Consider the following 17,874-nt stretch of genomic DNA (forward strand, 5'->3'; position numbering starts at 1 on the left):
GGTTCTCCTGGAAAATACTGTCTTTGTCAACAGTCACGAGTGAACAGGGCCATAATTGGAGGTAATTAGACACAACCACATGTGATTAGATCCAATAATGTAGGGTCTCCTTTCTTTCCTGAACAGAACAGCACAATCAACTTTAAAAGGAATTCGATGATACGTTTTGTAAAAAAGGTGTGTTAACAGACATGCATTAGTAATAATAATAATAATACCAATAACTTGACAAACTTGTGCCCTTGTAAGATCAAGTGCATTACCCCATTCGACCTTGCTGTCCTCTTGGCTAAATATAAATTGGTTTAAATCCATATTTAGATTCTACGTATCTGTAACTAAAGCCAGATAAGTCACACAAATACACTTTATAACCTCATTAATTAGAAGCATCTCTATCCGTAATGTGTGAATTGAAGAGACATGACGACTGTAGGTTATTGTAAATCTGAGCAGAAATGAACACTGATGCCATGATTTGAGGAGTGGTTGCACACGTATCTCAGGAGCTGCGAGCATGAAACCGGTCGATCGTGAGCTTTGAAAATGGAAAAACAAAAAAACACTTAAGTTTTACATTTTGGATACCTGATTTGAGGTTGTATTGTTTTAATGACAAGCAACCTAAATGGAGGATTCAAAATAAATATATATTTTATTAAAGATCACTTTAATGCATGTGAAATTCTATACCCACATTATCATTAAAACACTCCTCCTATAAAACTTGTGGCATAGCCTGATGTTATATATAGTCTGCCAGATTGTTCCAAAAATACTTCTATTATTTTTGTTAGCAACAATATGTTTTGCCCATTAGCTTGTAGCTGAGGGATATGGATGTCTTGGAAAAGTAGCAATTAAGAAAAACACTTCCATTTGTTTCAAAGTACAGATGCTGCAGAGCAGGCATGCTAAAGGAAGCACAAAAATAAAGTTATTGGAAAAAGTTTTGTTAGAGATACATATAAGAAAAACATTCTGGAACCTGGCTGTTGGCAAAGCTTATTTCCAATGATAACTGTTCTGTTTGGGAGAGGCCTGTGGTTTGGAGACAACCCAAATATATTACAGCAGGAATCAAAATAACTGGCTTTCCGGCAGTCTGACATGATTACCAGATTTTAAGGGTTTTGTAGTTTTCTTGTATTCTGGCCAACTTGCTAGACGGTTTGATAGAAGTCACCCGGGTTAAAAAAAACAGATGTCCAGTATGCAAAGAACCACTCGTTACCCAAAAAAGGCCATTTCAGTGAATGCTCTGGTATGATCTTAATAGCCAGGTCATCACTGAGAACCTGCTCCCCTGATTGATTGATCCAGGACAGCTCAAATGAGAGGCAGCTTCCAATGTTCAGTTGGGTCTTAATTCACCCATTTTTGCAGTTGGGTGGGACTGAGACACAAGGAGATCAGGTGGCCTGCCCGAGGTCACACACTGGGCGAGTCAGTGGCTGGGATGGGACTGAATCCCAGGGTCTCCTGGCGAATCAGCCCTCTCAAGTGACCGTTAAAGACTCCCTTTGAACAAGGAAGAGAAAAAAAAAAGCAAACAAACATGTCTTTGGATGTACATACAGTTTTAAAGACTGACATTTGGTACAATGTGCTGATAAAAACATTTAATCTGTAAATATTTGAGTTCAAGTTAGTTAAAACAAGGGGCCCTATGAAGCAAGGGCAAAGGAATAAAATGAATGTTTGATGGTATAAAATTAGCAATGGCAGGCAGGAGCAGGTATGTTATGTATTGTTCTGTGCAGTTGCTTGGTACTGTAGTTTTATACTATGAAATAGTTTTATTCCTTTTAAGAAAATGCCCCTTTGCCCCTGAACTTCTTAATTATAAGTCCGTAATTGTCCCTAAGGAGTATTTATTGTTGTATAAATCTGACCAATTTATTATAATTTTTTTTAGTATAGTCTGTATAATTGTATGCTTCTTGGAGAATCTAGTTTTGAGTAAACTAGAAATCTATTGGATGTACACAAATCAACCAACACAAGGCACAGAACTTCTTTGAAATCAGAAATCCCACTCATCTGAAATTAATTTCATTGATTTGAAGGTAACCCTTCCCACTCTGCCTCACCAACAGTCTAGGGGTGTATCATTAGTACAGTAATAGTGGTGGTGGGTGGTGGTTAACCGGTGTTTCTGGTATTTCTTCATGGTCTGCATTGCTTATTGATAGCAGCATGGTATTAGAGTTTAGGACGGGGGTGCTGCTTCCATGTCGTTCAGAGTCTCTGAGAATAAACTAAAACAGCTCTTTACATATCACAAATTCAGGTTATGTGTGTACTATACTAGTAACTATAACAGATACCAGTTTTCTGCTTCAGTTTACAATTTAAGATCAGATTCATTTATTAGATTTGGTTCTTCCCAGAGCGTCCACTGTTTTTGGGTGAAATTCATTTCAGTTTGCGGCTGCTCACGACTGAAATGAATTTCAAATCAAATTAAAACTACAGAGTTTTGTTTCGGTGGATGTTTTTAACCGGCATCTGAATTCACTATTGTCTGATGCATGTGTTTGTACTTGTTAATGTGTTTTATTTTTTCTGTGTTGTATTTGTTTGCTTTGTGCTGCTGTGATGTTTGCCTCTTGACTAGATCATTATTTGTAAATGAGAATTTGTTCTCAATCTTCTTATCTGGTAAAATGAAAGTTAATTGAAAAAATCTGCATAATTATTTCTATACAGTGAATGTGGGCACTAGGATTCTGTAGTAACATCACATTCACCGAAATTTATATGACATTATAAATATATTATATTTTATTGAGAAATACCTGCAGAACTGTGGCCTGCCTGGCAGTCTGAGAACATGGCAACAAATTCAGCAATTCTTTCCCACCCCTGCCTTTGTTGGCGCGTCTTTCTTTTTCTACTTTTATCTTTCCTCCAGGAGGTCTCCCTCTTTGTTTCGTCAGTGTCCTCAAGCCGCAGACCTATAAAACAGCACACAAAGAATGAGCTTTATGAGTCTGTCGCTAGAGCAGTCTCTACAAGGAAAACACACAGCTGGACGTGCCAAGAGGATTGTCTCCTGTAAAATCTCAACATGAGTGCTGGTCTTGGACTGCATGGAAGTGCTTTTGTCTGAAGGAGAAGTGCTTCTATCTCAAGAAGATGCCTTTTGATTGGTTCTAATTCTCTCAAGTAGCACCTCCCACATTAAGAACCCTCAAAAAAAACCTCTCAGATATACTGTTGAGTGTTCAGCTTATATTTTACAGTGTGTTTGCTGGCGTGTGCTTTGATCTGCTACCTTTTAACAGGTGTTTTAGTGTGTAACGGCAGTGGTATTGCTTTCTTAGTGCGTGAAGCCATGTCTTCTGTACTGTGTTTTATAACACGGTTTGCTAGGTGGCTTTAAAGAGTGCTAAACAACATTTTATATCTGGTATCATTTTAGGTTGTCGTTTCTGACATTATAAAAGTTGAAACCGCACAACTTGAGAACTTTCTCAGACTGCACAGCTTCTTTATATGGAAATGCCATAAACCCACATTATGATTTCAAAGACTGGCGTCTCATAAACAAAACAACCATTTCTATGCAGTTTATTTCTGAGATAAAAAAAATGAAATTTGCTTAAATGAGTGCAAGGTTTACATCTTGAGAAAACAGTTTGAGCTGTCTTCACATCTTGTGTTATTGAGCTGCTTTTTGTTTATTTCCTGGACTCCGAATTGACATTTAAGATGGAGATGGGGGAGCCTGAATTTTCATAGCTCTTTTTGTCTCAAATCTTGATTCTCTTGCAGAAAGCTCAGTTCTAGTATAAAGTGGTTGCACTTGGCTTCCAGTTCATGTCAATAATCTTATAGAAATGCGTATGACTGGGGTGTAAGCTGTGTTACAGTATAAGGTGCAACCAACCTACGAAATAAATCAATATGTTTTACTTGATTAGAAAACCTTACAAATGTGTCCTTTGTTTGCTAATTACGACCCTGTAGCTAAACGCTGGTTGATCATTCTTGCAGATCACTGTGCTTCAAGATTTAGATGAAGCAATAAACTAGACACATCACCTCAAGCACCCAAGACAAGCTTATCATTTTAACTTTTGGCAGTCTTGTTTATTCTAATGTGGGTTGCAAACCATTTGAATTGCCCAGGGAGAAATATTCAGGCCTGATCTGAGTTTAGAACGAAGCTTTCTTCAAGTCGGTGATAAAGATCTGAGGTGAAACAACAGCCGAGCTTCCAGAGCACCCCCCCCCCCCCACCCCCCCCACCCCCCCCCACCCCGTCTCTCCACGGTTGCCTGTTGCGCAGCAATGTTGTTGTTCATACATGCTTGTGTTGCTACAGGTTACATCGAAGCAGCTGTGATCCCTGCAGGCGCCAGGAGAATCAAAGTGGTGGAGGATAAACCAGCGCACAGCTTTCTCGGTAATTAGTCTCCTTTCTGTTAAACACTTTCCACTGGTCCATGAAACAGTATATTCTGTAATGACTGCCAAAAAGCATAAAGATGGATATACAGGACTACATTATTACAATTAACAGTGACTCCTTATATTACATTATAGACTGCTCAGGATCTTTCAGCCAATCGGCGCACAAATTGCCTTCTGGATTCCGTGACACATCACAGAGAAACCTTATTCATGACAGCAGCCGTGCCACTTTCAGTGCTGCCATGCTGTCTGTATTCTCCATATTAGTATGGTTGATGTCATCTGTACATTGACAATAGACTAAATAAAGGTTAGCAACAATTAGAAAATAAATCTAGCTGGATTTTTATAACTTGTGTATTAATAATAAAGCTGTATATAATAGTTATAGGACGGTGAACTTCTGTGTTAGGCGGAATATCAGCCCAAGGCCAAATGAATGAACAAAGCGAGCCCTGTTCACGTTCGTAGCAATTTAGACGTTATCAATGAGCGCTCCTGAAATATCTGTTTCTCCCTGGCGGGCTCTTCTGTTGTTTCTGCTGCTAAGGGTGGGAAGGGGTTGACCAGACCGAACTCACCAAAAATGCACAAACTATTCAGCTTTATTAATCGCAAGCAAAAGGAAAACTAATTTGGGAAATATTTAAACCACAGAGAATGCAGAATGAGGGCGTGGGTGACTTTTGGTTTGGCATCAGGAACTGCTGCAGTCAGTCGCCCATTGCTGTATAGTTAACAGTCTGGACGAGAAATTTCCAATACAACTGAATTACATTCTCATGCAGTCCAATCTTGGATAATGTGATCCCGTCATATAAAATACATGTTTGTTTGGAGCTTCCCTCTTGTCAGAGATCGGTGATATGGAGGTGAAGGCAGACCCCCAAGGCAGAAAGACAGACCCCCGGAAAGGGGGCAATTGCAAAGGAGATGGTTAATGGAATCTCGGGGGAAGATGGAAAGGAGAAAACTCTGTATTTAAGAGGATATTTTAATATGATAATTTAGGAAGATTGATTGAGTTGCTTGATTGTGCTTTTAGAGTATAAAGTGTATCAAATGTCAAAGCTCAGTTTAGAGGAAAAATGCTATACAGAAAGCACAGTGCTTGGCACTGCAATATCTCCTGCAATCATATATCTGGCATATCTGATTGTGTTCCTTTAGGCTTGAACAATTTAACTTGAAGTTGACAGAGGAAACATTTCTAAGTGAAGTTGAAAAGACTGGGTTATGTTTCAAATCTAAATGAGTGGGATTATGACATCAACACTGGAAATCTGTGACAGCTTTGAACATTTCTGGCTCAGGATGAGATAATAGGATATAAGGTCAACAGTGGTTCCTTCTGTCATTCAGGAGAAAGCAGCTTAACCACTGATAAGAATTGTTTGTGTAAATACCTGCTGATTTTGTTTTTATATATATATATATATATATATATATATATATATATATATATATATATATACAATATATAAATGATTAAAAACAAAATAAACCCTGGGATAAATTGGAATAGCCCAATTCATCCCACCCCTGGAGGCAGTGAATCTGTTACAGAGGCCAAGGGGGAGTGTGGACTTCTAAAGGGGGGTCCATTCATTGGCAGACTCCTGCTGCCGAAGGTTTGTGGATGAACCCAGGCAAGATCCGGTACATTTGACGTGCGTGTAAATGCACGTTGCCAAGCAGCAAGCCGTAATAGCATTTATGGCCACTTTGGAATCAGCCACGATTACAGTTTGCCAAGGCTCTGCACAGCATCCCCAGAACAGTTTGAAACACAGCAGCAGGCATGTCCAAGTCCTTTCTCTGTTGCATCTTAACAGTTTTTAAAGGGTCAAGGTGCACTGACCCTGGTTTTTGCTTCTCGTCATGAAAACCACAATCCGTGTTCAAAATGCATAATTAGAAACAGTAACCAAGACTAAGGGAAAGCAAGTGCTGATTTAAAGATTCAGCTAGGCTACGTCTAGGATCTTTGAGTACCATAAGGGTGGACTGGAGTTTTAGTTTCTCCAGTTCTTTCCAGGAAAACCTGTAATGCAAGTGTGTGTGGTGTGTTTTTTTTTTCTTTTTTATTGTTGGAGAGTATCATGTTATTGTTAAAATAATTTAATGAGTAATTTAAATATTTTTTTATTAAGCTACCAAATTGTCGTAATAGTTAATAGTACAGTATTTCATGTTAAATTTTGAAATGTCACATATTTCTATTTTTGTCAGTTTTTTCGTTAAGTATATGGAAAACTACAAAGCGGTACGTAATTCAATATGTTAACGCGATATTATTCGGCAGCATTCATTCGACTTTATGAATCAAAAGGTGTTTATTCTATAGGGCGATGGGAAACATTTGGCTGTAGGTATGCAGGAGTCAGCACGCCTAATAAGACACTTCTAGCTTTGGTAAAGTTTAGGAGACGGTGCTGTCCCCTACTAAATTGATTGAATCCCCTATTTAACCCTTGATTGAGCATTTCCCCAGTGTTCCTTGTTGCTCCATCTTCTACCTGTATCAACGACGTCTACCTCTGACTTCCCATGCTGTCTTAGACAGTGGGGGACCCCTGGCCCAAACTCAGATACAGTAGAACGTCGCATATCCGACCTTCACATAACCACCCTGATCAATTAACTGCCTTGCTAAATATATAAATAAATATTAAAAGTAGGCTACGAGAGTAATGGCATTGGCAGCAAATGCAGCTTCCACAATGGAAACAGAAAGAAAGTGTTATAGCAATCAGCCTTTTGGTCCATTCCCCTTTTAAGAGAGGCGGGCTGTGTGCGTGTCTCAGTCAGCTGCATGTAGCAGTGACGTTTCAATACACCAGTCGAGAAAGCTTTTTTTTTTTTTTTGTGGAATGTGTTTATATGATGGAGTGCACGCTTGCAGATATTGGCAGCGTGTTGTTGTAGCTTTTAAATGCATTTGAATTAAACAAAGCAAGCTTCATAAACGCAATGTTTACTGGCCGTTTGTTTAAAATAGCCGAAGCAATATTCAAGCTGAGTTGCTTATTGGCTGATGGCACTATCAAGAAAGAGCACAAAGTACTGTGACAGAGATATTAAGAAAGCAGAACCAGGGAGGCAGGGAAGAAGCCATCAGTTGCAGGTCGCTGTACATTCACCGTTTTTGTTTTATATATATATATATATATATTTTTAAAGCTTTGCGTAGGGATGGCTATAGCAAACCGCATAGCAACACTGTGTATTTGTAGTCTAATTAATCTCGGTTACGTTTGCTTACTTTTAAAGCAAAAAATGTCCCCATGTTTAAAGCAGTTTGCGTGTTGTTTTTGTTCACTAACCTATTTATGGATGTGTAAATGCTTTTTCTATAGATGTTCGCAAATCCGACTTTTTCGCTTGTCCACCAATACCCCAGTCCACAGGGGGTCGGATATGCAACGTTGTACTGTACACAGTGCAGTTTCTGGCATGACTCCTCCCAGATTCTGATCACCAATGAAAAAGACAGTCCAGCTAATACCAGACCAGTGCCAGACGGGCTGCATACAACAGTAGATAGGCTGCAGGACACAGCAATGTTAAGTAAAGCATTCAGTATGTATGGTGGTTTTAACACAGTACTTAAAATATAACCTGCCGGAAACCTGGTAGAAGGGGGAAAAATACTGGCCTGCCATTCCTAAACAGAAAATGTGGCATTCTGTTCTGTGGTATAAACTGGAAGCCTCCCATGAGTTAAGACTGGGATTGTCCAGAATCAGCCTCATAACCTGAGCCCTGCCCTTTCACTACTGTTCCAGGAATCCTTGCCCAAGCAGTTTTAAGCACTTTATCCTGAATAAATATACAGTGGCTTTTTTGGCAGCAATCCAATGTGTTCGGTCCTACCCAAAGCTTATTTTCAAGTATCTTAAAAAAACTGCTCTTCTCACGAATCGTCTGATCCTTTAGTAAGAAGGACTTGGAGGAGGGAAAACTTGATTTATTTCTGAGGTTGGGGGGGGGGGGGGGGTATTTTACAGGAAAGAAAAAATAGGTGTGCCTTTTAGTTTTTTTTTAAGTGTATTTTGATTTATTCTGAGAATGTCTCTGATTTAATGAACAAACCCCATTTATCCTGCAAAATACAGTATTATCACAAAACAATTGTTTTGGCCCCAGAGAGTATTCTTCTTGAAAAGGCTGTGGGAGTTTGGGTTCAGCGCGGTACAGTGGAAAGAATCTTAAAAGGAAAGCTCCTATTGCTTTGATTCTAGAACATCTGTTGTTCAGAGTGGATAAACACTAGGTCCCATTGTTGTTCTTATTTTCTTCGCACACATCTGTTATCTCTAACTTACATTAATAGCGAAGAGCGTTTTTAAAAATCCAAGCTGCTTGTCCTGAAGTGGTAAGTGTGGAAAAGCCTTGATCTCTACATTGGCCTGTGTTTTCACCTCCAAATGCAATCTGTAAAGCATGCTGTAGTGCAATAAAGTAGGGTTAATAGCTGGGTGCGTGTGAGACTTCGATTGTATTGTTTAATAATGTTGTGTATAATTAAGATATAGCTAACTCACAAGCCTAGTCTATTTTCCTGTTCCTTTTATTTAATATCTTGTCTAAAGAAGAAAGAGCATTGTCTTTATAAAAGCTGCCACATGTTTCAGATAGCACATTTTAGAATAGCGTTTTGTGTTCTATTGGAAAAGGATTCTGAAAGTAATTATGATTTCTTTTCAAACCCAGAAATTCAAAAGAAGTAGTCTGGCAAATGACTGACAGCATTGATTTTGTTTTTAACTTGCAGCAATATTACAAAAAACATACATACTTGCACACATTAAGAACTTGGTATGTTTAGGACCCAAAGGGAAGTGTGCTAAAACTTTGTACATTCGGTGAAGAAGTCATTTGGCTTTGTTACAAAACCTCCAGATGTAGGACTCTGGAGCAACTGAGAGCTTTTCTTTTCAGCTTCTGTGTGGTTAACCCATTATAAGATATGTACAGTCCTTTTATTACTTCTCCAGCAGCCCTAGAAAACAGGTATGACTTTATTACTAGTACTGTATTACCAAACTTGGACTGCGCTTAGCGTAACATTTCAAATTAGCCGGAATTACCAAATGTTATTGAACATAATATCTAAGTAGGCCACACCACATACACCTCTGATTGCACCACTTATTATACCTACCAATCTACCAAGGCTAGAGTATTATTCTCCATAAGGACTGTTGTCCACAAAACTATATTGGAGTTCTGAAAACCTACAACGGTACTGTACAGCGCTGGTAGATCTAGTATAACATACAGGCCGATTTACACATGCTGTTTCCACAATAAATTCAGTAGATGCAGTGCTGTTTGCCACTATGCTTGGTGATGAGTGTTACTGGGATGCTGTGGTAAGTGTACTGTATTGATGTGTCAATTGGTTTTGAATACCTCAGCTTTAAAGGACTCTAGCAAGAGATCCATAAACAGCGATTGGAAGATTGAATTGCCCGGGGAGTTCCAGATCGCCGGAACCACCGTCCGCTACGTCAGGAGGGGGCTCTGGGAGAAAATGTCTGCCAAGGGACCCACTGAAACACCACTGCAGCTGCTGGTAAAGTCATTAGCCTTGGTTTGAGTCTCCGCATCAGTTAACAAGTTGATTTCCATTATGTCTTTATGAACTATGGAGAGTTGTAAAAGTACTATATATTTTTTTCTTGGCTAAATGCAGAAAGACCAACGAGAAAACTGATTTTAGAAACCTTGTTGGTGTGTTAAGAAGTTTAGGTTTGAATTAATCAACATGTGGTTTTATTTTTTTGCAAACTGCAACAAGTCAAAGGTTCTGGTTATATCTTTCCAAAAACATTTCAAGTGTACAAAGACAGCCAACAGCCCCTTTAAGATGCTGGCCCCTTAGGTTAAAAAGAAAATGTGTTTGTTTGTAGAGAGGTATACTGTACTTACTTTACTGTATGTAGATAAATTACCTTCGCTTGCTGCAGAGTGATAGAACCTTCAGTGAAAAAAAAACACTGGATTAGATTTATACACCACAGACCTCAAAAAAAGAATAATTTACATCACTTGGGATTACATTAAATCATCTAATAACTCCTCAAAAAAATGCACAGTGAAATCAATTGACTTCAAAGGGAACACACTTGGCAGCATTATCCTGTGAGCTATTCTAGAGAACCATGACGTTGATGCCTGATCTTGAATATTCTGCATAATTGCTGATGTTCAATGCTATAATCTCCCTTACCCACCGTTTGCTTGAAGCCGTGATATTGATTGTAACTGAGGCTATGCTGAGCCCTTTAAAGGGGTATTTTGCCTTGTAAACAGCATGAAGGAACACGCATGTCTGACGAGCAGCGAGAGCACTCAGAGTCCATTGTGACATGTGTTTTGCAGGCAATTGCACAAAAAAAATAAACAATGCTAGAAAATTGAAGAAAATTGGTTTCGTATGCATCTTAAGTCTGTCTTAATGAAGATCAAGAGCTATCTAAGGGGAGTGAACCAAAGCATTTCTGGAAGCGTTTTCCTTGAATTCATGTGCTTTCTCTTATTTTGTTTGTTGATACACAATCAATTGCGCCACCATGTAGCTGATACTTAACACAAAGCGGTTTGGATAATTGCCACTTAAATCGCTCCTATTTGTGACGTGGTAATTATTATTTTTTGTTTGTTGATTTGCACGCCATGTCTTTTTTTTTAATCCTCTAAATATCATTGATTCCTGTGTTTCCTGCACAAGTGGTTTTGTCTGTGCTGGTTGACGTTGACAGTAGTGTATTTCAAAGCGTTGAATTCAGACAGTACACAGGAAACAAAGATAGGAAAAAAGCATAAATATAATGACACCCAGAACTCCCACCAACTCTGTATGCTTCTCTTTTTTATTTTTTGTATTTCAAATCAGGTGCTGCTGTTCCATGACCAAAACTATGGGATCCATTACGAATACACCATCTCAATAAACCAGACTGAGAGGAACAAAATCGAGCAAGCGAAGCAGCCAGAGCCACTCTACATCTGGAGCCACAGCAGCTGGGAGGACTGCAGTGTCCAGTGTGGTGGAGGTCTGCTATTATTATTATTATTATTATTATTATTATTATTATTATTATTATTATTATTATTATTACTGCAGCGTGGAATGATACTGTTAAAAAACAGTGATCTGCTGCACTCTGGCTGATAAAAATCATTATGTGGCTGGTCAATATTCTGTAAAAGATACAGTAAGGAGGTCAGAATGTCTTTGTCTATTATGCGTTCAGCCCATATACAGTTTATCATGGTCAAATTTTATGTTTATTTTACAGTTCACAATGCTTGAAAGAGATACTTAGTTGCCTCAGCTGTATGGAGTTTGGTTCATATGATCCCCAGCTTTCCCATACTGTGTCTGACTTACACAGGTCTGGTCTTTTGCATATACAAGCTATACATACAGAGCATTGCAAAGCCATGCAAAGTGTATCTTTCAATAATCCAGCAAGGTCATCACACTGATAGACAGCACACAGTGAGACTTTTCGGATTGCATTAAAGACTTTGTAGGTAGACTGTATTCCTCACAAAGACTGGGGATATCCATGCCCCAAAAATTGTTAAGAAACATTTTAATGGATTGTATTGGTATTCTTGAGCTGTATTTTCTTGAATATTATTATTATTATTATTTGTTTATTTAGCAGACGCCTTTATCTAAGGCGACTTACAGAGACTAGGGTGTGTGAACTATGCATCAGCTGCAGAGTCACTTTCAATTACGTCTCACCCGAAAGACGGAGCACAAGGAGGTTAAATGACTTGCTCAGGGTCACACAATGAGTCGGTGACGGAGGTGGGATTTGAACCGGGGACCTGTTGGTTACAAGCCCTTTTCTTTAACCACTGGACCACACAGCCATATATATATATATATATATATATATATATATATATATATATATATATATATATATATATATATATATATATATATATATATATATATGAATATATGAAAATATGAAAAAATGCTATAAAGTAAGACTACTTTCAAAAATAGACATGTTAATAGTTTATATTTATCAATTAACAAAATGCAAAGTGAGTGAACAGAAGAAAAATCTACATCAAATCAATATTTGGTGTGACCACCCTTTGCCTTCAAAACAGCATCAATTCTTCTAGGTACACTTGCACACAGTTTTTGAAGGAACTCGGCAGGTAGGTTGGCCCAAACATCTTGGAGAACTAACCACAGTTCTTCTGTGGATTTAGGCAGCCTCAGTTGCTTCGCTCTCTTCATGTAATCCCAGACAGACTCGATGATGTTGAGATCAGGGCTCTGTGGGGGCCATACCATCACTTCCAGGACTCCTTGTTCTTCTTTACACTGAAGATAGTTCTTAATGACTTTCGCTGTATGTTTGGGGTCGTTGTCATGCTGCAGAATAAATTTGGGGCCAATCAAATGCCTCCCTGATGTTATTGCATGATGGATAAGAATCTGCCTGTACTTCTCAGCATTGAGGAGACCATTAATTCTGACCAAATCCCCAACTCCATTTGCAGAAATGCAGCCCCAAACTTGCAAGGAACCTCCACCATGCTTCACTGTTGCCTGCAGACACTCATTCGTGTACCACTCTCCAGCCCTTCGGCAAACAAACTGCCTTCTGCTACAGCCAAATATTTCAGATTTTGACTCATCAGTCCAGAGCACCTGCTGCCATTTTTCTGCACCCCAGTTCCTGTGCTTTCGTGCATAGTTGAGTCGCTTGGCCTTGTTTCCACATCGGAGGTATGGCTTTTTGGCCGCAAGTCTTCCATGAAGGCCACTTCTGACCAGACTTCTCCGGACAGTAGATGGGTGTACCAGGGTCCCACTGTTTTCTGCCAATTCTGAGCTGATGGCACTGCTGGACATCTTCCGATTGCGAAGTGAAGTAAGCATGATGTGTCTTTCATCTGCTGCAGTAAGTTTCCTTGGCCAACCACTGCGTCTACGGTCCTCAACGTTGCCCGTTTCTTTGTGCTTCTTCAAAAGAGCTTGGACAGCACATCTGGAAACCCCTGTCTGCCTTGAAATTTCTGCCTGGGAGAGACCTTGCTGATGCAGTATAAATACCTTGTGTCTTGTTGCTGTGCTCAGTCTTGCCATGGTGTATGACTTTTGACAGTAAACTGTCTTCAGCAACCTCACCTTGTTAGCTGAGTTTGGCTGTTCCTCACCCAGTTTTATCCCTCCTACACAGCTGTTTCTGTTTCAGTTAATGATTGTGTTTCAACCTACATACTGAATTGATGATCATTAGCACCTGTTTGGTATAATTGTTTAATCATACACCTGACTATATGCCTACAAAATCCCTGACTTTGTGCAAGTGTACCTAGAAGAATTGATGCTGTTTTGAAGGCAAAGGGTGGTCACACCAAATATGGATTTGATTTAGATTTTTCTTCTGTTCACTCACTTTGCATTTAGTTAATTGATAAATGTAATCTATTAACAGGTCTATTTTTGAAAGCGTTCTTACTTTACAGCATTTTTTCACACCTGCCTAAAACTTTTGCACAGTACTGTATATAATAAAAAAAATAATAATATAAATGAAAGAACTGCTTGCATATTGTTTTGATTAGATCAAGCTGCTCCTGATTTAAATTTGGATTTCTAGTGTTGGCAGGTATTTGCAGACGAGTTTATATTGGCGTGACTGACCTCCTAAATGTGCAAGTTTAAGTTGAGGACATCATGCTTTTCTAATACCACAGATGTACTGGTCTTCAGAAGCAGGGGTTAATGCCTGTATGTGTCTCCCCAGTTTGCCTGAAGATCAGGTAGCCAAGACTTAAAATGGGTATATAGAATCATGTCATGGTTGGAAGCACATCTGCCATCATTCAGGTCATTTGTGTTCTCCATATGGTAATAATTTATGAAACATGTCTTTGTGATGGATGAATATCGGAGAAGCATGAAAATCACTATTGTGAGGCTAGTTCTAAGATCGGGGCCCCATGTGATGTAACCAGCTTGGGAGCATGCGTGCGGTTACATATGGAACTTTAACTTTTAGCTGAAACATTTGTTCTGCTTGAGTTTGGATTAATAATAATAATAAACCCATTATTAGGTATAGCTGTAGCATCACCATAGACACTCTGGCAATCTGGCGCCTCTCAAAAGCACTAACTTCATCACAAATGATAACGCTCAATGAGTTCAGGCTGCTGTTGGTGTTTGATTTACTGGAGATCATGTTTACATTTCAAAGCTTTAAGTGGAAAATAATGCAAAGTGTTCCTTCCTTCTGTGGGTTTTGTTTTCGGATTGCATGGCATTATTGTGAAGATGATGTAAATGCATTTTCAATTGACCCCCCGCAACTAAAATCAAGGGAATGCCTCTTTGCAGAGCAAAATTTTTCCGATTTGCTTTCTATTTTAACTTTGGAAGTTGAAACCAAATCCTGAATGCAGTACACTGCAGCACATGTGTACCCCATGCACAGCAGAAGTAATTTGCAGTTGGCTTTGCAGAAAGAAAATCCATCCAAAAAAAACACATCAAACAGCATTAAACGTGGGGTGATTGGGAGTGTTCTGTAGATATGACTTCATCCTCTGAGCAGAGTCCAGTCAGGTCAAGACATCGGGTTACCTTTGAAGCTTCACAGGCTATGCTTTTATAACATCCTTTGACAGTTTTTACAAACCACAATAGTTTTTGAAGGACTGCCATCTTTGTTTTTAGGACCAGTTTATTTGAGAAACACTTTTATATCGTAAAAAAAATGTTTGTAATTTCGTAATTGCCTTGTTAAAGGCGAAATAATAAACATTTTCAAAAGTTAGAGCATTGTAGGGTTAAGTGACTTCCAGGCTACTGTACTGCTAGTTGGTACTGCCTTCATGAAAAGCTGTATGAATGCAATCAGCTGTCATAACAATAGTCAGTGTAAGAAGATTTAAATAACTACAGGTGTGGTTTTTTATTAAACGTATTTAATTATTGGGCTTGTGTCCTATAATTGGTATTTAGTATGACCCATTAATGAAATTGTACATTTGCAAGTGTAACATTTTTCAAATTGGATTTCTATCATCTGTATTTCAACTAGACATAGCTAGCTTGACTAGTCAGCAAATTGTGAAGCGTGTTGACTGAGTGGCCAGCAGAATTCTGCAAGGATTTGGCCCACCCTGTACTGACCCTGGTCTTTCACAGTGCTCGTGTTTGCAGGCACTGTTGTAACATTAAGCCTTCTGCATGGGTGGGAATCATAAGCCATAGGAACTTGCAGTAATATATATATATATATATATATATATATATATATATATATATATATATATAATATATATATATATATATAAAGAATACAAGCTGACGTATAGGAGGGTGCTCTTAGGCATGGATATATCTTATGACTTGTCATTAAATTGTTCTCTGTCCACCTGCAGCCCCATACGAGACCTCAGTAGTGTGGAATTCCTTGCTTCCTTTCCCTTCCAGAAGCACGTCGAGTTCTTTTTCTGCACCCCTCTTTAATACATTTGGCAGAGCTTTAACTGTGCTTCTCATTGTATCTGCTAATTCTCTCCTGTAGGTTCAATGTATATACAGTATAATACCCCCGGGTGCTGTTAGACATCTTGCTATCTCTTCCAACCCTGTGCACCTGATTGTCAGGACCGTATCACTGAGCACTGCTTTAGTCATGTTTGAAAAGCGCCGTCATTTTACTTCATCACACGGCTCCGCTCTCCGGAGCAGTGCAGTGGTTTTACCATCTGATTTTACATCCTGTAATACGGTTCTGCAAATTTTAATGACAAAATAATAAATGCGGTAATCATAAAAGTTGGTTCTGTGCCACATTTTCTTTTTTTTTTTTTTTTAAAGCAAGAACGGATTTAAAGCTGACTTTTTTTTTTTTCTTTTTTTTTTTTTTAACACTTTGGAGATCTGCCACGCTCAGCTGAGTGCTAAATTGGTAAAGTCAGGTTCGCAACCAAAAATAGCTTTTGTAATTGCCTTGTTAATGCAGAGCACCAAGAACGAGGGTATTGGCAAAGCATTACAATGATGTTGGATTGCTGGATCGTTTCCAGTTTAAAATAAATCAGTTACTGGGCTTTCTGTTAGGTTGCCTTGTTTATTTATATTAAAGCTGTAATTATTGCAGGACTATTCATCTTCATCTTCACCTTGAGCCGATGCAATACTATGAATTCAATCACAGAATCGGACAACACTGCATTACCCCGAAAAAATGTGTTGCATGAATAAGTGTGAAAATGTGGTTTGCTATAGTTTTATATCTAATTTGTGCATCTTTGAAAATGGGGAGAGGAATCTTCAATACAGTCTAACCTCTTTTTGTATGAATATGTAAAGATCACAAATAGATGGATGAACAATGCAGGAGTTACAAAATGAGAGCATATGTGCAAGTCCTGGTCTCCGCAGTAAGGAATGGTGCACACAAGCGTGGCAGACTGACTCCAGGTTCATCCCTATTACTGTAGTTCGAATTTTGTTTTATGTCCGGGTCGCTTAGCAACTTACTTGAACCTCTTAACAAATGTGAGCGTAAACAGTTCTGTATGAGACGTCGTTTAGAGTTATTTAGAGGACAGAATAAATAAACATGCTGATTGATTCACATCTGAAAAGGCTGACACCACTCAATGTGTTCTGCTCAGTTTGATATAATTACCACTCTCTTTGATTGAGAAGTAATTCTCGTTATGATTTACAACCTGTTTTTACCAAGGCTAGCTACAGAATGCAGATAATAAGTAATTCATCTTTTAAACTGCCGTCTTAACTTGAAATATGTCGGGTTATTCTCAGCAACAGTATGCGGTCTATCCTACAGTGTTTTAAACCATAAATGAAAGAACAGAAAGCATCATACTGTACTTATTTTCCCTGACAGAAATACACTATTGGCTCTTGATTTCCATTACATTGACCGGACAATCTGTTTGTTTTTATCAATCAAATAGTATTATTATTATTATTATTATTATTATTATTATTATTATTATTATTATTATTTAGAGAAAGCTTTTTTTGGTACAGTTTATTTTAAGAAATGTAACCTTAAAAATGTATATGTTTCATTTTGCTTTTATTTAGGCGAACGCAAAACTACCGTCTCCTGTATGCAGATGATCAACAAGATGATGACCCTGGCGAATGACAGCAGCTGTCAGTTAGAGAATCGACCAGCCGCCCAGGTCAGGAGGTGCAATATACACCCCTGCCAGTCACGGTGAGTCTCTTCATCTGGGATCATAGCCGGAAGTAGTTGGACAGTAGTCCCTAATTGATTTTAAGTAAGGGATAAACAATGATTAATGTTGAATCAGTCAAATTAATTAAACTGCAGATTATTTTCTTAGTGATTTCAACACTTGGAGTTGTTCATGCCACTTCAACATTTCTTCCTAATTTTTTAT

At 38.5% G+C, this 17,874-nt stretch overlaps 1 protein-coding gene across 2 annotated transcripts in view; it reads left to right on the forward strand.

The window, feature by feature from the left end:
• Window positions 1-17,874, forward strand: part of LOC117429193 (A disintegrin and metalloproteinase with thrombospondin motifs 17-like) — an 84,640-nt gene that overhangs the window by 51,456 nt on the left and 15,310 nt on the right. For both annotated transcript variants that reach the window (XM_058998901.1, XM_058998902.1), the window contains 4 exons: window positions 4,334-4,414; window positions 9,846-10,003; window positions 11,327-11,486; window positions 17,552-17,687. In XM_058998901.1, coding sequence (XP_058854884.1) covers window positions 4,334-4,414; window positions 9,846-10,003; window positions 11,327-11,486; window positions 17,552-17,687 — 535 coding nt within the window. The remainder of the gene's footprint in view (window positions 1-4,333; window positions 4,415-9,845; window positions 10,004-11,326; window positions 11,487-17,551; window positions 17,688-17,874) is intronic.

Source organism: Acipenser ruthenus, chromosome 24, assembly GCF_902713425.1.
Source record: "Acipenser ruthenus chromosome 24, fAciRut3.2 maternal haplotype, whole genome shotgun sequence".
In the NCBI taxonomy this organism is placed as follows: Eukaryota; Metazoa; Chordata; class Actinopteri; order Acipenseriformes; family Acipenseridae; genus Acipenser; species Acipenser ruthenus.